Consider the following 24,655-nt stretch of genomic DNA (forward strand, 5'->3'; position numbering starts at 1 on the left):
ATCAAAAAAAAAAAATTTAGATACTCTGTAAATTGATAATGACCCCCAGAGCAAGGCACATTATTATAGTACCGTGGTATAGTAAATGTAAGATCATTATATGACACTTACTAATGTTGCCTTTCGATTCTGTGACATTTACTATATTTCATAAACCGTGTCCCCTTGTTGGTCATATTTTCTGTGCTGTCTGCGTAGATGTTCGGCCCATAAAATTGCCAAGTCAGCTGCTGGTTCAGCAAAGGAGACTTTTAGGAGTTCATTTACGGGAAATGCAGCGATCTCCCTTACAATCGCTATTGTGATCGCTCATCCCCATACGGTATAGACCGCATATTCTGTTGCCCAGAATCGATACTTTAGGTGAGTGTAAGAATAACAGCATCACCCGATGAACAAGCATCTTACTTGTTTATTGGGTGATCAGCGGCACATTTAGACGGGCAGATTGTCGGGAACAAGCTTTTGTAGGAACGTTCGTTCCCGATAATCTGCCCAAATATTGAATCATGTAAGTCCACCTTAACAGTCACAGTTATAACGTGTTAACTAGATGTGATAATTCTTCAAGTGTGTTTGTTAACTCTGCTGCATTTGCATAGACTTGCATAAGAGGAACATATGCAGCAGAGTTAACAGTGACTTAGTGATAACACGTTAATTAGATGTGATTACTCACGAAGTGTGACTGTTAACTCTGTTACATCTGTAGTCATCAAAAACGTATTGATCAACAGTAGCCAGAAAGTGGCCAACCCCTTTAAAGGAACTACTTGCTTTTGGGCATATTGTTTCACTAGGGACATGTCAAAATCAGGTTGTTTTCCTACCCATATTCAAGGTTCAATGTTATTATACCGGCTAGAAATGTGCTCAAGAAAATACTGGAGTAAACTTATTTCGGAGTCATGTAAGGTCTCTTCCTTATTCAGAGACCTCATATGCTCTCAGGTTTTTTGTTTGTTCAGAAGCATGACTGTCATACTTCTTGCAGTGACTCTAAGATAAATTGAGTTGCTGACTTAAAACTTAAGTGCACATGGGCTTTGCCATTATACTGAAAAAGCTGATCCTTTATTGACCATATACATGTTGCTGACCCGATAGTTCTTAAAGGGATTGTGTCACTTCAGCAAATAGCATTTATTATGTAGAGAAAGTTAATACAAGGCACTTACTAATGTATTGTGATTGTCCATATTGCTTCCTTTGCTGGCTGGATTCATTTTTCCATCACATTATACATTGCTTTTTTCCATGTTACAGCCACGCTGCAATCCATCACCCTGCAAGTATGACCACCACTGACTTCCCCACCCACTTTTCAAAACTAGAATGAGTAGGGTAAAATGCTAAAAGTTGCAAAATTTTTGTGCAAGTGACCCCAAAAAGTCTCAGAGACCCTATTTGTGATATTTTTTTCTAAGGCAAAATTCTGGAGTGCAGTGCATTACAAATTATGCAAAGCCTTCATAGAAGAGTGGTTGTTATACTATAGCTGCAAAAGGGAACTCCATGTTAGCGCACATGGTTTTAACATAGGTTGTCCACCAAATTTATGTAGGTACAGGTGTCCATGTACTGTTCTTGGGCCAAATTGTGTATTTTACAAGATTGTGAGTTTGTTGGCTGATACACTTATTTGTGGGGCGTTTTGGCTGCGATGTACTTTTTCATACACAAGTCAAAAAATAGATACATTTTATTTGTATTCTTATTAGAATTTAATAAAGATTTTGAATGAGGTTTTGGAGTAATATACCCTTCCTTTCCTGTAATGGTCCTGTAAAAGTAGATCTAAAATATGACTAGTTCATTTAATGTTTGTGTGTGTTTGTGTATGAACACTATTCACTATAACAGTGACATCTACAGCACCCCGCCCCAAAAACAGTGACCTCCACAGCCCCCCAACCCTTAACACTAACCCTCCCCCACAGTGCCCCGTCCCTTAAAATTAGACCTCCACAGCAGCCCACCCCCTTAACTTTGACCTTTACAGCAGCCTTTCTCTTTAACAGTGACTTTCACAGCATACCACCCCCTTGACAATGACCTCCACAGGGGCCCGCCCCCTTAACAGTGGCCTTCACTGGATCGGGGGCGTGTCCTTTTGAACAGCTCACTCTAAGACAGCAGCACTGTACTGTCTGAGTGTGAGCCGCAGGGAGAAAGTCACCCTCCCTCCCGCCTCTGCAGCTGACAGAAGTTGATTTTTACCTTAATTTTTTCAATCCCTGTCGGCTGATGTGTGGAGAGGGTGTGGACTAACCAGATCAGGGCATGGCTTAGCGGGACCTAGAAGTTGATTTTTGACTTCATTTTGTCAATCTCAGTTGGCTGAGGAGTGGGAGGGGCATGGCCTAACCAGATCAGGGGCTTGGCTTAGGGGGCCTGGGGTGGGGTTTTAAGTCTTTTGAAGGCGGACACATTGTGGCAGGGGGCGTGTCTGGGCTCCTTCCTGCAAGAGTGACGCCTCTCTGGGCACCTTACTGGCTCATTAGTATACCAAGTAAACTGGATTTTCAGAGGATAAAAACATCTATTGCTGGAACAAAGGCACATCTTGAAATAAGGTACTAAGTGCCATTAGGCCATGGCTTTACTTCAATAGCAATTATCCTGGTGACAGATTTCCTTTAAATCTCTCCTACAGCAGTGAAGATAAATGGCTGGGTTGTTATGGAAACCTGGAGTAAAACTGTGTATGTGGAGGCTGCAGGACCTGCGAGCTTCTATTGGCTGATAAGGGTCATGTGACCAAGCTTCTATTGGCTAATGCATTTTTTGGTAATATCTCAGGAATGGTATGTCCTAGAGAGCTGAGACCTGGTCTAAAACCTTCCCGGACACCTGATGTACCTGTGTGCCAAATTTCAGGATTGTAAATGCGACATTGCGGATTCCTTTAGCGGACATACACACACACATACACTCAGCTTTATATATTAGACTACTAATACTGTACATTTGGTCATCAGCACTTTACACCCCGCTGTAGTGAAAACCAAACTCCTCTGAGTTCATTTCAAAGAGTTGCTAGGGTAAGAACTTAATTGGAGCTGCACTGCAATGACGAGCGCTGTCCACTACAATGTTGACGATTCTGTGTAGCTCTGGCACTGACTTCTGGCGATGGGGTTACACAGAACAGCTTATCTGCAGGGTGCTGGACCCAGGCCAATTCGCTTGTGATGGCCTCTCCTGAAGGCTGGACAACCCTTTAATAATATTCACTAATGTACTCTATTATGTAATAGAAAACAGAAACATAATGAGCTTGAATTTCAGCTTTTCAGATTAGACCAATAAAATAATCTTCTTGTAAGTTACCCAAATGTCTATTTGACTGTTATATGACCATCAGAAGAAACTGTTTTCATGTCAGTTACCACCATTATTTACATCAAGCCAATAGCTATAACCCTGACCTTTACTGCTGTGACGCACTACAATTCAGTAATACATCTTATGGTCTGAACAAATTTTATCCAGCATACAGAAGGCCTAGCTGCAATGGGAATGAAGCTTTTATTCACTTTAATATAAATGCATTATTTTATGTCATGTTTTGTTTTTTATAGTGCAAGATATAAAATGTTGCATATAGTTTTAGAATAACTGTTTCCAATCTAAACCATTCTGTCATTTTATGATAGGTTTAGCATGAAGGTATAATGATACTGGCTGTTTTCAGATGTCAGCAATGCTAAAACTTATCTGCAGACTGATAAATATTTTATGTGGAACTGCTGCTCTTCATTTCTTTATACTGTTCTTGCATATTTTATGATTAGATAGCAGCAGCTTGAATCAATTATTTGTGACTTACCAGAACAGATTTGCATAACAAGTTTGGTAGGTATATACACTGCTCAAAAAAATAAAGGGAACACTTAAACAACACAATGTAACTCCAAGTCAATCACACTTCTGTGAAATCAAACTGTCCACTTAGGAAGCAACACTAAGTGACAATCAATTTCACATGCTGTTGTGCAAATTGGATAGACAACAGGTGGAAATTATAGGCAATTAGCAAGACACCCCCAATAAAGGAGTGGTTCTGCAGGTGGTGACCACAGACCACTTCTCAGTTCCTATGCTTCCTGGCTGATGTTTTGGTCACTTTTGAATGCTGGCGGTGCTTTCACTCTAGTGGTAGAATGAGACGGAGTCTACAACCCACACAAGTGGCTCAGGTAGTGCAGCTTATCCAGGATGGCACATCAATGCGAGCTGTGGCAAGAAGGTTTGCTGTGTCTGTCAGCGTAGTGTCCAGAGCATGGAGGCGCTACCAGGAGACAGGCCAGTACATCAGGAGACGTGGAGGAGGCCGTAGGAGGGCAACAACCCAGCAGCAGGACCGCTACCTCCGCCTTTGTGCAAGGAGGAACAGGAGGAGCACTGCCAGAGCCCTGCAAAATGACCTCCAGCAGGCCACAAATGTGCATGTGTCTGCTCAAACGGTCAGAAACAGACTCCATGAGGGTGATATGAGGGCCCGACGTTCACAGGTGGGGGTTGTGCTTACAGCCCAACACCGTGCAGGACGTTTGGCATTTGCCAAAGAACACCAAGATTGGCTAATTCACCACTGGCGCCCTGTGCTCTTCACAGATGAAAGCAGGTTCACGCTGAGCACATGTGACAGACGTGACAGAGTCTTGAGACGCCGTGGAGAACGTTCTGCTGCCTGCAACATCCTCCAGCATGACTGGTTTGGCATTGGGTCAGTAATGGTGTGGGGTGGCATTTCTTTGGAGGGCCGCACAGCCCTCAATGTGCTCACCAGAGGTAGCCTGACTGCCATTAGGTACCGAGATGAGATCCTCAGACCCCTTGTGAGACCATATGCTGGTGCGGTTGGCCCTGGGTTCCTCCTAATGCAAGACAATGCTAGACCTCATGTTGCTGGAGTGTGTCAGCAGTTCCTGCAAGACGAAGGCATTGATGCTATGGACTGGCCCGCCCGTTCCCCAGACCTGAATCCAATTGAGCACATCTGGGACATCATGTCTCGCTCTATCCACCAACGTCCCGTTGCACCACAGACTGTCCAGGAGTTGGCAGATGCTTTAGTCCAGGTCTGGGAGGAGATCCCTCTGGAGACCGTCCGCCACCTCATCAGGAGCATGTACAGGCATTGTAGGGAGGTCATACAGGCATGTGGAGGCCACACACACTACTGAGCCTCATTTTGACTTGTTTTAAGGACATTACATCAAAGTTGGATCAGCCTGTAGTGTGTTTTTCCACTTTAATTTTGAGTGTGATTCTAAATCCAGACCTCCATGGGTTGAAAAATTTGATTTCCATTTTTTTATTTTTGTGTGATTTTGTTGTCAGCACATTCAACTATGTAAAGAACAAAGTATTTCAGAAGAATATTTAATTAATTCAGATCTAGGATGTTATTTTTGTGTTCCCTTTATTTTTTTGAGCAGTGTATATATATGTATATATATATATATATATATCAAAAATAACCTCGCCACTGGTTTTTGGAGGGGCCTGTTTGCCAGCCTCTTGCCTCAGGATTATGGCCCATATACTAACTGTGAAGGAGAAGATAGACTGGCAGCACAGCCTAAATCTGTGGAACTGTTTTGGGCAGGAAAGCCTGCAGTCGGTCAAATGTGACTTCCATGGAATTCGGGAACCCCTGCTCGGATCTGGGTGATTTTTGGATATGTGGGGTTTTGAGGTATTTTCTGTGTTTTGGGAAAAATTTGTGTTTTCTGTCTGTGAGTGATTAAGTTAATTGTGTTTGGTAATTGTATCACAGGCAGAGCCCATTGTATTTTGTTAATTGTGTCACAGGCAATTCCCATTGTATTTGTTGATTACGTCACAGACAATGCCCATTGTATTTTGTTAATTGTATCACAGACAGAGGGGGGTTGTGTACAATATCTGGGAGTGTTTCAATACTGTAAATGTATGTGATTGGCTAATGTAAAAACTGTCTCAGTCTTCCACAACGTCCCCAGGTGGAGTGTCCCTTGCTGGAAGACCTGCATAAAATAAGCCCCAATAAAGAGTTCCTGTTTTACCCTCAACATAGAGTCTCGTCTCATGTGTGGGGGGAAAGGTTGCATCTACACTGCTGAATGCTATACGCTGTATACTCCCCTGGCTATAATCCCTAAGCTACAGTACTTGTTTCACTGTGGATATTGACACAATCTTACCAGCTTCCTTCATCATCTTTACAAGGTCTTTTGCTTTTGTTCTTGGGTTGATATGCACAAGTCGGACCAAAGCACGTTCATCTCTGGGACACAGAACCTGTTTCATTCCTGAGCGGTATTATCGCTGGACATTCCCATCTTGTTTGTACTTGCGTATAATTGTTTATAGAGATGAACGAGGCACCTTCAAGTATCTTGAAATTGCACCCAAGGTTAAGCTAGACTTGTGCAAGTCCACAGTTCTCTTCCTGATATCTTGGCTGATTTCTTTACACTTTCCCATGATGCTACACAAAGAAGCAGTGTGTTTCAGGTGTGCATTTAAATACATCCACAGGTGTGTCTCTAGTTAACTCAAATGTTGCCAACAAACCTAACAGAAGCTTCCAAACACATGACATCATCATATGGGCAGTCAAGAATTGTTTAAGGGCATAGTTATCTTAGTGTATGTAAACTTTTGACATTGCAGAAAATAATAAAAATGCCTTAAAACATTCTCTCTCTCATTATTCTGGCATTTGGCAAATAATAATAATTATGGTAATCCTAATTGACCAAAAACAGGAAAGGTTTATTCTGATTTCATGTCAGATATTGATAAAACATGCAAATGTGTATTTTTTATACCGTATAGTGTATGTAAACTTCTGGTTTCAACTGTATATATATATACACTCACCTAAAGAATTATTAGGAACACCTGTTCTATTTCTCATTAATGCAATTATCTAGTCAACCAATCACATTGCAGTTGCTTCAATGCATTTAGGGGGCTGGTCCTGGTCAAGACAATCTCCTGAACTCCAAACTGAATGTCAGAATGGGAAAGAAATGTGATTTAAGCAATTTTGAGCGTGGCATGGTTGTTGGTGCCAGACGGTCCGGTCTGAGTATTTCACAATCTGCTCAGTTACTGGGATTTTCACGCACAACCATTTCTAGGGTTTACAAAGAGTGGTGTGAAAAGGGAAAAACATCCAGTATGCGGCAGTCCTGTGGGCGAAAATGCCTTGTGGATGCTAGAGGACAGAGGAGAATGGGCCTACTGATTCAAGCTGATAGAAGAGCAACGTTGACTGAAATAACCACTTGTTACAACCGAGGTATGCAGCAAAGCATTTGTGAAGCCACAACACGCACAACCTTGAGGCGGATGGGCTACAACAGCAGAAGACCCCACCGGGTACCACTCATCTCCACTACAAATAGGAAAAAGAGGCTACAATTTGCACGAGTTCACCAAAATTGGACTGGAAAAATGTTGCCTGGTCTGATGAGTCTCGATTTCTGTTGAGACATTCAAATGGTACAGTCCGAATTTGGCGTAAACAGAATGAGAACATGTATCCATCCTCTGATGGCTACTTCCAGCAGGATAATGCACCATGTCACAAAGCTCGAATCATTTCAAATTGGTTTCTTGAACATGACAATGAGTTCACTGTACTAAAATGGCCCCCACAGTCACCAGATCTCAACCCAATAGAGCATCTTTGGGATGTGGTGGAACGGGAGCTTCGTGCCCTGGATGTGCATCCCTCAAATCTCCATCCACTGCAAGATGCTATCCTATCAATATGGGCCAACATTTCTATAGAATGCTATCAGCACCTTGTGGAATCAATGCAACGTAGAATTAAGGCAGTTCTGAAGGCAAAAGGGGGTCCAACACCGTATTAGTATGGTGTTCCTAATAATTCTTTAGGTGAGTGTATATATGCTCCCATTTTGCATGAGCTGAACTCAAAGATCTGAAACTTTTTCTACATACAAAAAAGACCCATTACTCTCAAATATTGTTCACAAATCTGTCTTAATCTGTGTTAGTGAGCACTTCTCCTTTGCGAGATAATCCATCCCACCTCACAGGTGTGGCATATCAAGGTGCTGATTAGACAGCATGAATATTGCACAGGAGAGAAGTGCTGAGTTGCCGCCTGAAAGGAGTAAGCATTTTTTTATCCTGTGTACATATGGATTCTTTAATGTCTATAAATAAATTGGCATATAAATAATAGAAATATGCATGAGCCTGTAGACTTCACATAACATTTCTGATCTGTTTCCCCATCAATCTGCACTCAATACCCAATGATGAGAGGGTGAAAACAGAAATGTAGAAATTTTTGCAAATTTATTAAAAAAGGAAAAGCAAAAATTTCACATGGACATAAGTATTCAGACCCTTTGCTGGCTCGGGGCCTCCCATTTCTGTTGATCTTCTTTGAGATGTTTCTGTACCTTAATTGGAGACACCCCTGTCTATATAAGGTCATGCTACTGATAATAGATATCAGAACAAAATCCAAGCTATGAGGAGGAAGGAACTGCCTGCAGAGGTCAGGCAAGATTGTCTGTAAGCAAAGATCTGTAGAACGGCACAAAACATTTCTGCACTGAAAATTCCCAAAAGCACAGTGGTCTCCATAGTTCTTAAGTGAAAGAAGTTTCGAACAGCCAGAACTGTTCCTAGAGTCCACCCCACCAATATAAGTAATCAGGAGAGAAGGGCCTTGGTAAGAGAGGTGACCAAGAACTCAATTGGCACTCTGACTGAGCTCCAGAGATCCTGTGTGCAGGGGGAGAATCTTCCAAAGGGTCAACCATCACTGCAGCACTCCATCAATCTGGGCTTTTTGGCAGAGTGGACAGAAAGACGCCTGTTGTCAGTTAAATACACCTAAAGGACTCTTAGATTGTGAGAAACAAGATTATCTTATCCAATTAAACCAAGATTGAAGTTGCCTCAATTCTAAGCGTCAAGTCTGGACGAAACCAGGCACTGCTCATCATCTGCCCAATAACATCCTGTTGACAGCACTTTTTTTCCCGTCATGAATAACTAAATAAAATGGAACTGTTATATGTGCCCATAGAAATGTATTAGGACAGAGCAAAACGGAATGCTCATTAAAGGGTTTCGTTTTGCACTCTGTCCTAAAATTTCGTTATAGCTATGTTTTAACAGAATCCTATAACGGAATTTATAACGCTGGTGAGAACCCTCCCTAAACATGTTAAAAGGATACTCTCTTCCGCATACATCTTATATTGGCCACAAACATGGTGAGAAGAAAATGTATGAATAGCTTAAAATGTAGCATTTGAGAAGTAAAATCACGTAGTGGAGCAGATTTGCTATTGAAAATGCACCAGTGATTTGTCACATTTTGAAATGCATGCTTTGCATCACATTTACCATCTGTTTTACACACTTTTCTAAGCTTTTTACCCCTTGCCTGACAAGAAGGCATGGCTTCGCGGGAAAGTGGTGTGGCTTCTTGGGAAAGGTGCCACAATGTTGTCGCATTTTAGCAGTAAAACAAATTTTTGGTGGTCAGACAAAATTCTAGTTGAAATCTGGTGCAAGATTTATGATACTTCAAATTTATAAATGTGCATGCACCAAAATAGAAACTTTTTCTAATATATAGGTTGTGATTTGTATTCCTAGATAAAGTGCAACACTATTAGTAAATCTGCCCCACTGTATAAGCAGCTCTACTTGAGGGTACAGACAAAGTTGCTTTGCTTTGGAACTGCAAGGGAGACAGACACAGGTTAAATAGGGGTGCAGAGCACATTGCCTTAAGCCAGAGATTAGTTTATTCAGCAGCTGTTTACCTACATTCAGTCTCAAGTACTCTCAGGAGTTGTTCAGTCTGTCAAGAATGTCACTGTTTTAATCTCAACAAGAGTTCCTTTACTTCTAATTCTCTTCAGAGCTTATTTTTGGCTGCCATACGCAGAACTACTTGTCTATAAGCAAATAAAGTTCTCTGAACAGCATTGAATTTTTTTTTTCTTTTGCATTTTCTGTTTTAACTGTGATATATAGAAACTTCATCTAGTAGTCAATAACGATAATGGTTAAAAGTTCATGATCTTTGTGCTGGGTTCACATTAGAGTTATTTCATTTTCTAAAATTGTAAATTATTTTTAATTGTCTTTTTTTTTAACAACAATACATGTATTTTTATGCTGCAATATCAAAATGTATCAAATCAATGTGTTTGCACAATTTGTAATAACTTAACAGAACTAACAGTAGTGTGAACAGAGTCTTAAATGCTTGTGTAATAGCAGTAAAGTTATGAAATATGTATGCTCAGATGACACTGTGTTTTCACATACAATTGGCATCCTTTTATGGAGCTGACTTATGACTAAGGAATATCACGAACCAGCGGGTGTGAACCCACTGTGCCACGTGTCCTACCTCCTCTAAGGACTTTGTCTAAGTGAACCCCTGGATCTTCACAGTACCCCTGATGGTGGGCATAGACTTTTCCGAGGGAAACACCAGGTCGCTACCTCTTGAAGAGGATAGGCACACGAGGCAGCTGTTCCAGGAGGTACCTGAGAAAGGTACCAGAGGTGCAGAACCAAAGGATGAGGCAGTAGTCAGACGGGTAAAAGGTCAGGGCAGGCGGCACAGGTACAGGTACAGGTCAGGCAATCCAGGTTGGCAACAGGAGAGTCAAGGCAAGCAGATAGGGATTTAGGAATACAGATATGAGTCAGGAACACAGGAACACTAGTGGAAAACAGTAACCTTAGAAGGACACAAGGACCTTGAAACTAAGGCATCTGGGAAGGGGCTGAGCCACTTATATATGCGCAGGAGGGCTAGGATAGGTTAGCGAGGTCACATGACCTAACCCATAAAGACCAGGAAGTGATGCACACCAGTCCTTAAGGAAGTGCTGCAGGAAACAAGCAGCAAGCATGCTGTGGCCAGGGCTGAGAGCAAACTGTGGAGCGGATCCCAGAACAACAGCACCCACACAGACAGAGCCCATGATTGCAACAGTGAGGGGGAAGCACCAGCCGCAGATCACTGCTGAACACAGGGGAACAGCGGCGCACAGCAGCCGCTGTTACAAGGAACATGCCTTTTATTAGGTTTACATCAAATGCATTTTTTGCCTGTACTGAGAAATGTTGGCTGTAATACTTACCACAAGCAGTATATAAATTAAAGTATATATTTTCTTTTAATGGAGTTTTTTCAGAACCTAAGGGTATAAAAACAAATTTCTTTAAAAAAAATATAAAAATCCATCAAGACAAGGAAGGCCAAATCTAAGCAATACACCTACTGTATACCTTTTTGACATATCCTTCCAAGTGTGTACAGTTGGCATACGATTTCTCTTGTATGAATATATGTCTATCAGTCATAACATTATAACCAACAACAGGTGAAGTGAATAACATTGATTAGCCCATGACAATGACACCTGTCCAGGCGTGGGATGTATTAGGCAGGAAGCTAAAAGTTAGTACTTGAAGTGGATGTGGAAAATGGGCAAGCTTAAAGGACTGTCTGACCAGAAAGTAAAATTAAGCAGAGGACCTTTTGCAGGTTTGAAAAAAAATACTAAGTTAATTAGGCCTGGTTCACATGACTGTTTATTTTTTTATTTTTCTGATCCATCAGAAGAACAGGATTCTGTATTTTAAGCATCCATTATGCTCATTTATGCACGAGAGCTATTATTCATTTGCGGATCCGCAATACATGAGCACCGCTCTGTGTGCATTCCACATCACGGATGCGGACCCATTCACTTCAGTGGGTCCGCAAATCTGGAGATGCAGAACGGAATCACGGAACAGAACACTACGGAGTGGTTCCTGGGGTTCCGTTCCGTGCCTCTGCACCGCAAAAAGATAGAACTTGCTCTATCTTTTTACGGAAGGATCACAAACCAATTTGAATGGGTCCACGATCCCCATGTGGCTGGTCCACGGTCGGTGCCTGTGGATTGCGGACTGCAACTTACGGTTCACAGCACGGGCTTCACACAGTCGTGTGAACAAGCCCTAAGGGATGCTTAAAATACAGGATAAATTTTTTTATGTATTTTTCTGTTCTTCTGATTAATCTAATGAATTTGAAGAATGGAAAAATAAACGGTGATGTAAACCTGGCCTTACCTTTTGAAATTCCTGCTGTTGCAGTACCACGTTTCTGTCCTCACCGTTTCTGGTCTGTGCAGAACCAGAAGTAATAATGTTCTGTTGCCATTCCATGATAACTACAACCAATCAGCGGCTGCATTGGTCACCAAATAGGAACAGAACATTATCACTTTAGGTCTGATGGGGCAAAGAAATGGTGGGAACAGGAGCCAAGGCACTGGAACAGCAAGGCTTTTGGAACATGAGAGACTTCTTTTTCTTTTTAATTATTTTACACCACTTTACTTTTTTACTTTTACATTTTGACCAGTCATCCTCTTTAAAGGGGTTCTCTGGAAATTAAAAAAATGAAAATACTTAAATATTACTTTATTATAACTATATTCCCCAAAACCTTTCATCAGTTATAATGGCTCATTTTGTCTGGGGAGCATTCATCAGGGGGAAATAAAATGGCTGGTGTCCTATTAGTACACACAAAATCTGTCCTAATCATGCAGGAGGACAAGTTACTTCTCAATAGCTGCCTCATCCTCCTCTCTGCTCTACCTGTGAGAGATTGTGATCCTGGTCACAGATGATAAGATCTTTAGCTGAATCTCTGTAGGAATGGAGTTCATGAGGAGACATGGAGTACAGAGAAGAGGGTGGGAATGTGGCTAATGAGCAGCAGCACTTGTATGCAGTCTCCATTACCACAGCCCCACATTACCACAGTCTGTCCTGCCCATCCTCTCTGATATCAATTGTATTGAACCAGAGAATGAAGTTGAAACAGTATTTCAGTTTTACTGCATAGGAAACTCCGTAAAAAAACAAAACACATAGAACTGTGGCAGAATTTGGGGAAATTGAATTTTTAATTTGTTTCCACTAGAGTTGTTTTGATACCAAAATTTGGATTCGGTTTCGGTACCATAAAAAAGTATTGCTATAGTTGATACCATTCGATACTATGCGAAAAAAATAAAACGCCAAAAAAAGCCGCGTGCATTCCGCATTTTATGGAACATCTGGCCCATAATCGAACAGTCCTATCCTATTTTTGGGGGGGACAAGGTGACTAAAAGAAATGGTGATTCGCGCAGTTTTTCATTTTTTTTCTTTTACGCCGTTCACCGCATAGGAGATTTTTTTTATATTTTAATAGTTTGGACTTTTTGGACCTGGCGATATGTAATATTTTATATACAGGTGAAACTCGAAAAATTTGAATATTGTGCAAAGTTCATTTATTTCAGTAATGCAACTTAAAAGGTGAAACTAACATATGAGATAGACTCATTACATGCAAAGCGAGATATTTTAAGCCTTTATTTGTTATAATTTCGATGATTACGGCTTATAGCTTATGAAACCCCAAAGTCACAATTTTGAGGTACCCTTTGCTCAGGGAGTATGGATTAATTAGCTGACTAGAGTGTGACACTTTGAGCCTAGAATATTTAACCTTTTCACAAAACTCTAATTTTAAGCTGCATTAATGCAATTCCATTTAATTTGCTTCACTGAAATAAATGGACTTTTGCACGATATTCTAATTTTTCGAGTTTCACCTATATATTGTTTATATCTTTTATATGTAAAATTGGGAGAGGGGGTGATTTATACTTAATATTTTGGTGTGTTTTTTTTTTACTTTTTTTTTTTACAGTTTATTTTATAACTATTTCCCCCCTTAGGGGCTAAAATCTGGGATATTTTAATCCCTTGTCTATTCACCCAAATAGAGCTCTATTAGGGTGAATAGGATCTCACACCATTCCTGCTGCCCTGGGATTTGTGTTAACAGAAGCAGGGAGATTACAATGGCAGCCAGGGCTTCAGTAGCGTCCTGGCTTCCATGATAACTGATCAGAGCCCCAGGATTACACTGCTGTGGCTCTGATCAGAAGCTGCCACTGCTCCACCAATGAGAGGAGGTGAGGGGACTCTGTGGCCACTGCCATCAATGATTTTAATACTGGGGAGGGCGTACTGCGCCACCAGTGTTTTTAATACTGTGGGGGGGCGCATTGCGCCACCAATATTTTTAATACTGTATAGGGGGGGGGCAGGGCGCACTGCGCCACCAATGACAATTAACATTTAATATACAAATACAGCCGGCAGCAGAAACACATTGCCGGAACCCTGCCTCTAACAGGGCGCTGCGATCAGCGGCAGTTAACTCCTCAGGTGCGGCACCTGTGGGGTTAATTGCCGTGGATTGCAGCGCCCTGTCTGAGGCAGGGTGCCGGCAATGTGTTTCTGCCGCCGCCTGCATTTGTAATGTATTAAATGTTAGTTTTGATTGGTGGTGCAGTGGCCACAGCCCCTCCTCCCCTCTCTCCTCTCATTGTTGGCAGTGGCAGCAGCAGCACATGGGGGAGGGAGAGACTGCTTCCTTCTTCCCTGTGCTGCTGAGTGAACATGGAGCGCACTGAGAGCAGCCCGATCCATATTCTCTGATACTGGGCTGTGCAGTAGAACAGCCTAGTATTGATAAAAGACAAATCCTGGTATCGTATCAATACCGGGCTAAAAGTATCGATTGGGTATCAAAAGTTCGATACCCGAAACAAACCTAGTTTCCACCTTCTCACTACATCGTATGCAATATAACATGGTGCCATTAGGCTCCTTACAGACGAGCGTGTGCGGATTAGGTCCGGATGCGTTGCGAATGCGTTCAGTGAAAAATGCGCGATTTCGCAAGCAAAGTCATTCAGTTTTGTCTGCGATCGTGTTAAGTTTTTATCGCATGGGTGCAATGCGATTTAATGCGTTTTGCACGCGTGTGATAAAAAACTGAAGGTACTGTATACAAAAAACATCTCTCAGCAACCATCCGTGAAAAACGCATTGCATCCGTACTTGCTTGCAGATGCGATTTTCACGCAGCTCAGTTCACTTCTATGGGGCCAGCGTTGTGTGAAAATCACAGAATATAGAACATGCTGGGATTTTCATGCAATGTACAAGTGATGTGTGAAAACCAATGCACATGTACACAGACCCATTGAAATTAATGCGTTCGGATTCCGTGCGGGCGCAATGCGTTCGCATCACGCATTGCATTCGCGCGGAATACTCGCTCATGTGAAAGGGGCCTTAGAAAGTACAAATTGTCCCGCAAGAAAATTATTAATTATGGCTTCGGGAAGGCAAGGAGTGAAAAATCAATCACAACAATGGAAAATCTCTGTGTCAGGAAGGGGTTCAAATATTAAAGTGTTTATCCCATATGGTGAATGCTATAATGGAAAAAAAATATTGGAATTGTCGAAATTTTTTGGTAGCTTCTACTCCCAAAAACAGTTGAATAAAAAGTGATGAAAAAGTCATGCATACCCCAAAATGGTATCAATAAATATTAGTCCTTACACAGCCCAGTAGGCAACTAAAGACAAATTACGTTAATGTCCTGTATCTTGAGTTCAGGTTTACCTTTGGAAGTAGCTGAAGAACATTTGTGTTCTCCAGCCCTTTACACTCTGTACAGTATTTTTTGGCTCTGTAACATACCGTCTTTGCCTAAGTAAACAATGAGCTGGGAACAGATCTTGGCTAGTAATGCAATCGGACATTGTCTGTACTGTCCACCCACTGAAGTCCATGTAGGATATTGATGTAAGTACAAAACATTGTGATGGGGTTATATGTCATTTTTCATATCCGGTGAGCTATACTTACGTTCTTCAGTAACAGAACAAGCATCAGTGCATTGCTGATGATTAACCATAGATCTCACTTGAAATGGGTAATCTTTAACAGTACAGGATGATACTTTTTATTAAAAAATGTAAAGGTCATATAACTAAACAGCATCAATTCAAATGGGTAACACTACTTATATGTCACTTGTATGTACTAGTCAGAGCTTGCTTGACCATCAGTGACAATCTGTAGGTTAAAATCTAGGAAAGCACAATCAAACTACCTTAAAGTGCATGTTAGGCTACATGCACACGACCGTTCCATTTTTTGCGGTCCGCAAACCGCGGATCCGCAAAAAACGGAAGCCACCCGTGTGCCTTCCGCAATTTGCGAAACGGAACGGGCGGCCCATTGTAGAAATGCCTATTCTTGTCCGCAAAACGGACAAGAATAGGACATGCTATATTTTTTGGGCGGGGCCACGGAACGGAGCAAAGGATGCGGACAGCACACGGAGTGATGTCCGCATCTTTTGCGGCTCCATTGAAGTGAATGGGTCCGCACCCGAGCCGCAAAAACTGCGACTCGGATGCGGCCCCCGTAAAACGGTCGTGTGCATGAGGCCTTAGTCTTTTAACTGCAGGTCTTTTTTTCCAGCATTATGTGTGAATCATTACATAATATACTGTATATTTAGAGAGGCATTCTCACTATAGACCTTTATGGCATATCCATAGGATAGACCGTAAATAGCATAATCAGACTGTGAAAGCTGACCAGTTTTACAGAAACAGCCAACCTTACTGTGCTACACTGTTTCTGTAACTATGAAAGTGAATGGAAGTTATGCAAACAGGGTAGCACAGTGAGCTATGGTGTTTCTGTAACTTATGGTATGCGTAGCTCGTAAAGTGTACATAGCAACCATTCACAGTGCACAGAGTGCTGTCTTATCTTGGATTATAGATTTTTCACAGAATGGCATTCTGCAGAAGCAAGGCAGAACAAATTTGTTAATATAAACGCATTGCAAAAATGTTTTTTAAACCATGATACATCTAAATCAATGAGAAAATGGCTCCAAATCTTTTCATAGCCTTGAGGTCAATAAAAAATTGTATAAAAAGAAATGTATAATGGTTACTATGAATTGTGCAAAGTAGTAGTCCCATGGAAAAAAACATAAATTATAATTAGAATAATTTGTAATTGATATTGTTATGGGCAGTGGATGTGGAGCCACTGCACCAACCAACTTGTTTTGACTTTGGGCTACAGCTAAGTTGTTATCCTTGCAGCCCCCTGGTTTTTACCCTTTAACCCCTACACAGGGATCTGGTCTTTGCTTCAGGAAATTCACCAGGCTTCTACCTCTTGGAATAGTCATGGTGTGGTTGGCAGCTGACCCACTGGGCTCTGAGACACCAATATGAAGAACCAAGTGATCAAGCAATACGTGTAGTCAGGAAACAGGCTGAGGTCACAGCAGGCAGAGTACGTGCGAATAGTGAAACTAGTCTGAGGTCAGGGCAGGCAGCAAACGGTCAATACGATGAAAAGCCTTAGGTCAGGCAGCAGAGGGTCAGTGTTGGTAAACAGGCAGAGGTCAGTACACAGCAGACAAACAGAACAGCACACCTTCAATTGGTACTAGCACTCTAGAAAGCCTAAAGATCAGGCACACTGCCCTAGGGAAAGGTGCCTAAAATAACCTGAAGTGTCCAGCCATTGGCTGGGGCAAACTAGAATATGCACGCTGGCCTTTTAAGAGCTGGGAAGCACCCATGTGCCCTACGGGCAGTGCAGGAGAGCCTAGTAGAAAATTGTAGCCTGCAGCAGGACAAGCAACATATAATGCTGGTGATTAGCGACCAGTGAAGCAGTAGATGGGGCAAGGTAAGTGACGCTGCATTCATGCCCTGTCGGGGAAGCTGGAGAGTGGAAGGCATGGGCTGCTAGCATAACAGATATTAGTCTCATTTCAATTTTGGCTAACAAAGTTTGTTAATGTTTTTTAATGTTTTGGAGCTTTGTATTTGTATGTGACTTCTCAGATTATTTTATAATGAAATATTTGTTTTGTAAAGGAAGGAATAGTTCATGTTGTACTTATGTTTTCATTTGCCTTTACAGGGCTTTTCAACTGCTCCAAGCTCCCCATCTGTGAATTCACGACCTATTGCACTTGGTGCATCATTGTCACTAAGCAATATTTCTGGGATTGGTGCTAGAAGTGAAATAAAGAAGCGTAGAGCACCGCCGCCTCCAAAACCAGCTGACCCAATAGTTGCTGTAGAGAGAACTCCTGAAGACATGTCAACTGAGCAGGTATGTTATTATTTACTATAGAGCTAGTTATTGCTAAATATTAAGCCATTTAATGTATTAACATGTAAAGGAAAGATGAGAAAGGTGGTTCATCGGACCTGTAACTTCAAGAACTGATACCAATATAGAAAACAATCTGTTCTCATATAATACATCTGGTAGTTCTCCATTAAAGATGTTTCCCCGTCAAAATGAATTCACTGGAGAGCAGTAAACATTTTTATGGTAAGAGAGGAATACATGTTTGGCTACTATCCTGGCTTTAATGTTTTCCTCATGATGCATATTCAGTATTCAGCAGGTGCCTGAGTACCCTCCCCCCCCCCCTTCCCCTCTGTTGCACAGTCCAATGCACTATACCCTCTCCACTGGGTAATATCTTGAAGTACTGTATAGAGCACAGACAAGTCACTTAAAGGGGTATTCCTGTTAGAGAAAGTTATTCCCTATTTCATTTTTCTTTCCAATCTTCCTTGAGCCATTACTTTTTTATTTTTCCATTCACATGAGGGCTTATTTTTTTGTGGGACAATTTGTACTTTCTAATGCATTTCCGACCAGCCACTCTGTCCATTTTGAAGGGGGCTCAATGGGGTTTGTTCCCTTGACTGGAAGGGTTGCCAATAGGAATGATCGAATCAACTTCGTATGAAACATCCGAAGTCGATTCGCATAAAACTTAGTTCCAATACTGTACGGAGCAGGAGCTCCATACAGAATTAGAATGTATTGTAGAAGTTAATTTGTACTGTAAAAAACCATTTCCCGAACTCTGATTCGGTTCCAAATGGTACCTTGGAACCGAACCCGAGTTCGGGAAATTAATTTTTACAGTACAAATTAATTTATGAAGTTATTATGCAAAGTCTTGCGAGACTTTCTGAAGCAATAACTTCGACTCATCTGAGCCAATACATTCTAATACTGTACGAAGCTCCTGCTTAGTACAGTATTGGAACAAAGTTTTATGCGAATCGACTTCGGATGTTTCATCCGAAGTCGATTCGCTCATCCCTAGTTGCCAGCATTAGGACCCCCACCAATCTAATAGTTATTACCAAACCTGTGGAAAGGGGATAACTTTCTCTAACAGGAATACCACTTTACGTGTCTGCTACGTCTGCATTATTAGGAAACTAACAGATATTAAAGTGGTTGTCTCACTTCAGAAAATTGCATTTATTATGTGGGGAAAGTTAATGCAAGGCACCTCCTAATGTATTGTGTCCGAAACCCCTGGAAATGAGCAGTGTATAATGTGATGGAAAAATGAATGAAGCCAGCAAAGGAATCAATATGTGGACAATCACAATACATTAGTAACTGCCTTCTATTAACTTTCTCTGCATAATAATTGCCATTTGCTGAAGTGAGACAACCTCCTTTAAGGATGGAATGCTAAAAAGTAAAATTCCATGTTTACCATAACAATTGCCAATTTTCTCTATGCAGTTCCTTTTGGCTAGGAAACTCTTTTAACCCTTAGGCCTCTTTCACACAGGCGTTGCGGGAAAAGATGCGGGTGCGTTGCGGGAACATGCGTTATAAGGGAAAATAATAGCATTCTTAATACAGAATGCTAAGTAAATTATGGATGGAGGGGTTAAAAAATTAAAAAAATTATAATTAAACTCACCTCATCCACTTGTTTGCGCAGCGTGGCTTGTCTTCTTTCTTCTTCTTTGAGGACCTGGGAGGAAAAGGACCTTTGGTGACATCACTGCGCTCATCACATGGTCCGTCACATGGTCCATCACCATGATGGACCATGTGATGAGCGCAGAGGTTTTTTTCGATTTTTCTTCCCTATCTTCCTTGAGCCATAACTTTTTTATTTTTCCATTCACATAGCTGTATGAGGGATTATTTTTTGCGGGACAATTTGTACTTTCTAATTCCATACATACAATGCAGTGGGAAGCGGGAAAAAAATTCCAAATGGGGTGGAATTGGAAAAAAAACACAATTCCTCCACCTTTTTACATGTTTTGTCCCCACGGTGTTCCCTTTGCAGCAAAAACTGACCTTTGCCCCTCATTCTCTAGGTCAGAACGATTACAATGATACCACATATGTATAGGTTTTTATGTCTAAATAGTGTAAAAATAAATGTAAACTTTTAAAAAAAAAAATTTTTTACATCACCATATTCTGACCCCCAGAAGGCTGAGTTCACATCACTGTTTAGTTTTCCGTTCTTCTGATCCATCAGAAGAAGAGAAAGAGAAAAATATAACAAGATCTGTAAAAAAAATTATCCTGTTGCATCAGATGTTATCCGTTTGAATCTTTTCTGTCTGAGATCCGCTTTTTAGATGGGAAAAAAGTCCTGCATGCAGTACTTTTGTTTCCGTCTAAAAAAACGGATCTCAGATTGAAATGGCTCAAACGGATGACAACTGATGCAACAGGATCCATTTTTTACTGGATCCTGTAAAAAAAATGCATCCATTTCAAATCCTATGCATTACTGCTGCAACAGGATCAGTTTTTTTTACAGGATCCTGTTTTTTTTTCTCTCTCTTTTCTTCTGACGGATCAGAAGAACCGTTTGTGTGCTAGCACACGGTGTGGGTACCTCAGTGGCGCACAAAGATTACCTGGATTCAGAGACTTTTGTATAGATGCTATTTGTTTGTTCAGTGGACAACGCGTTTCGGAGTTTATAACTCCTTTTTCAAGTCTAAAGAGATACAACAAAAAGGCCGAAGCCAAATGGATCCCGACACAGTTGGAGAGAAGTATATATAAGAAAAAAGACGGTAAAAAATAGAATAAAATGCAAATAAAATAAATCAATCAATTAAAATAGAGTCAATGGATGTTAAATATTACACATCATGGGCAGCTAGTAAGCCTAGCCCAAAATGAATTCTCAGTAAAACGCGTATTCCAATAGGTCCTAGTAGCATAGAATAAACAAACAGAAGTATCATAAAATATATATATATATATATATATATATATAAAAGGAAAATGTATGGCAGCACCAATTCACAGCATTAATAACGGGTGCTATGTCCAAGGGTGTCACTGCTTACCCACAAAATATAGACGGAAACGGACAGCACTTCCAGTAGAAAAAGTTGTGGTTTATTAGGCCACAGTGGCACAGTGAAGCGACGTTTCGGCACAAAACACAGATGCTTGAGAAAGGCTCTGTGTTTTGAGCCGAAACGTCACATCACTGTGCCACTGTGGCCTAATAAACCACAACTTTTTCTACTGGAAGTGCTGTCCGTTTCCGTCTATATATATATATATATATATATATATATATATATATATACAGTACAGACCAAAAGTTTGGACACACCTTCTCATTCAAAGAGTTTTCTTTATTTTCATGACTATGAAAATTGTAGATTCACACTGAAGGCATCAAAACTATGAATTAACACATGTGGAATTATATACATAACAAACAAGTGTGAAACAACTGAAAATATGTCGTATTCTAGGTTCTTCAAAGTAGCCACCTTTTGCTTTGATTATTGCTTTGCACACTCTTGGCATTCTCTTGATGAGCTTCAAGAGGTAGTCCCCTGAAATGGTTTTCACTTCACAGGTGTGCCCTGTCAGGTTTAATAAGTGGGATTTCTTGCCTTATAAATGGGGTTGGGACCATCAGTTGCGTTGAGGAGAAGTCAGTGGATACACAGCTGATAGTCCTACTGAATAGACTGTTAGAATTTGTATTATGGCAAGAAAAAAGCAGCTAAGTAAAGAAAAACGAGTGGCCATCATTACTTTAAGAAATGAAAGTCAGTCAGTCAGCCGAAAAATTGGGAAAACTTTGAAAGTAAGGGCTATTTGACCATAAAGGAGAGTGATGGGGTGCTGCGCCAGATGACCTGGCCTCCACAGTCACCGGACCTGAACCCAATCGAGATGGTTTGGGGTGAGCTGGACCGCAGAGTGAAGGCAAAAGGGCCAACAAGTGCTAAGCATCTCTGGGAACTCCTTCAAGACTGTTGGAAGACCATTTCAGGGGACTACCTCTTGAAGCTCATCAAGAGAATGCCAAGAGTGTGCAAAGCAGTAATCAAAGCAAAAGGTGGCTACTTTGAAGAACTAGAATATGACATATTTTCAGTTGTTTCACACTTCTTTGTTATGTATATAATTCCACATGGGTTAATTCATAGTTTTGATGCCTTCATAGTCATGAAAATAAAGAAAACTCTTTAAATGAGAAGGTGTGTCCAAACTATTGGTCTGTACTGTACTGTATATATATATATATATATATATACACTCACCTAAAGAATTATTAGGAACACCTGTTCTATTTCTCATTAATGCAATTATCTAGTCAACTAATCACATGGCAGTTGCTTCAATGCATTTAGTTAGGGGTGTGGTCCTGGTCAAGACAATCTCCTGAACTCCAAACTGAATGTCAGAATGGGAAAGAAAGGTGATTTAAGCAATTTTGAGTGTGGCATGGTTGTTGGTGCCAGACGGGCCGGTCTGAGTTTTTCACAATCTGCTCAGTTACTGGGATTTTCACGCACAACTATTTCTAGGGTTTACAAAGAATGGTGTGAAAAGGGAAAAACATCCAGTATGCGGCAGTCCTGTGGGCAAAAATGCCTTGTGGATGCTAGAGGTCAGAGGAGAATGGGCCGACTGATTCAAGCTGATAGAAGAGCAACGTTGACTGAAATAACCACTCATTACAACCGAGGTATGCAGCAATGCATTTGTGAAGCCACAACACGCACAACCTTGAGGCGGATGGGCTACAACAGCAGAAGACCCCACCGGGTACCACTCATCTCCACTACAAATAGGAAAAAGAGGCTACAATTTGCACAAGCTCACCAAAATTGGACTGTTGAAGACTGGAAAAATGTTGCCTGGTCTGATGAGTCTCGATTTCTGTTGAGACATTCAAATGGTAGAGTCCGAATGTGGCGTAAACAGAATGAGAACATGTATCCATCCTCTGATGGCTACTTCCAGCAGGATAATGCACCATGTCACAAAGCTCGAATCATTTCAAATTGGTTTCTTGAACATGACAATGAGTTCACTGTAGTAAAATGGCCCCCACAGTCACCAGATCTCAACCCAATAGAGCATCTTTGGGATGTGGTGGAACGGGAGCTTCGTGCCCTGGATGTGCATCTCTCAAATCTCCATCCACTGCAAGATGCTATCCTATCAATATGGGCCAACATTTCTAAAGAATGCTATCAGCACCTTGTTGAATCAATGCCACATAGAATTAAGGCAGTTCTGAAGGCAAAAGGGGGTCCAACACCGTATTAGTATGGTGTTCCTAATAATTCTTTAGGTGAGTGTATATGTAGCATAAAAAGTCCAGTTACTAGACCATGATATATATTAAAATCATTACAGGAAAAAAAAAAAACAATGTCCCTGGTGTGGTTTTACATGGTACTTATTACTGTATGTGATATAATATAGCAAGGTGTAGTGAGGGTTAGTTGGCCTTGATAGAGCTATAGTAGATTGTGGCGGATGAATATTGATATTGATAGGGTAAACTGGTGGTGCTTCTAAGGATCATTAGACAGGTCTGTGCCTTTACTTTTTAGTTTGTACTGGAAAAAAGGTGTGGAGTTTACCTTCGGGATGCCAACAGCAATAGTGGTCAGATGGCTGGAGAAGGAAATGTATAGATATATAAATCAGAAACTGATGGCTGGCAGCAGAAAAAAACACATTACCAGACATGGCAGTGAAATATACTGTGGCTAGTGGAAAGGCTGAGGGATTAAAGAAAGAAATATTGCGTTATTACTAAGGGGAGGAGCGAGGGGGAGGGGCTAAAGGAGGTAATGCCGAATGTAGGGGAGTACGGCTTGTTGGGAAGGGGTGGATGTAGGGATATTGGTGGTGTTGGAGGGATGGAAAGGATAGGGAAAATCCAAATGAAATGGAGGAAGAATGTGGACCTGTGAGTAGGGTAAATGAGTGAGAATCAAGGGATAAGAGGGATAAAGCGATAAGGGTCAGTGTATGAGCGAGGAGGGGGGGGGGTAGTTAGAAATATCCTAATAGCTTAACCAGAGGGGTGGGGGTAGGGGCTCCCTGACTGGGCAGGTTGAGGGAACTGTGTGGGGATCTATTTGGCTTCGGCCTTTTTGTTGTATCTCTTTAGACGGAAAAAGGAGTTCTAAACTCCGAAACGCGTTGTCCACTGAACAAATAAATAGCATCTATACCAAAAGTCTCTGAATCCAGGTCGTCTTTGTGCCCCAAAGAGGTACCCACACCGTTTGCTAGCACACAAACGATTCATCACTTCCTAAACAGTCCTCAGGAGGCTTGGCAACTCCATCCAAAAGGATTGAACGGGTACCTGCAGCACCGACCCCCCTTGTGTTTTTGCTTTTACGGATGTTGTGCCCATACAAGCACAACACCAAAAGGTGAGCATATTTCATCCACTTTGTTAGCTGATTATTGTTGCTTACTACCCTATGAGTGACTCTCCCTATTTTTTCTCTTGCCATAATTTGTGGATCAGAAGAACGGAAAGCTAAACGGTGATGTGAATGCACCCTAACTTTTTTATAGTTATATGTAC

General features: G+C 41.3%; 1 protein-coding gene across 4 annotated transcripts in view; it reads left to right on the forward strand.

Moving 5' to 3' along the window:
* COBL (cordon-bleu WH2 repeat protein) overlaps positions 1–24,655 on the forward strand; it is a 586,878-nt gene that overhangs the window by 320,913 nt on the left and 241,310 nt on the right. For all 4 annotated transcript variants that reach the window (XM_040433733.1, XM_040433731.1, XM_040433734.1 and 1 more), the window contains one exon: positions 17,899–18,093. In XM_040433733.1, coding sequence (XP_040289667.1) covers positions 17,899–18,093 — 195 coding nt within the window. The remainder of the gene's footprint in view (positions 1–17,898; positions 18,094–24,655) is intronic.

Source organism: Bufo bufo, chromosome 5 (assembly GCF_905171765.1).
Source record: "Bufo bufo chromosome 5, aBufBuf1.1, whole genome shotgun sequence".
NCBI lineage: Eukaryota > Metazoa > Chordata > Amphibia > Anura > Bufonidae > Bufo > Bufo bufo.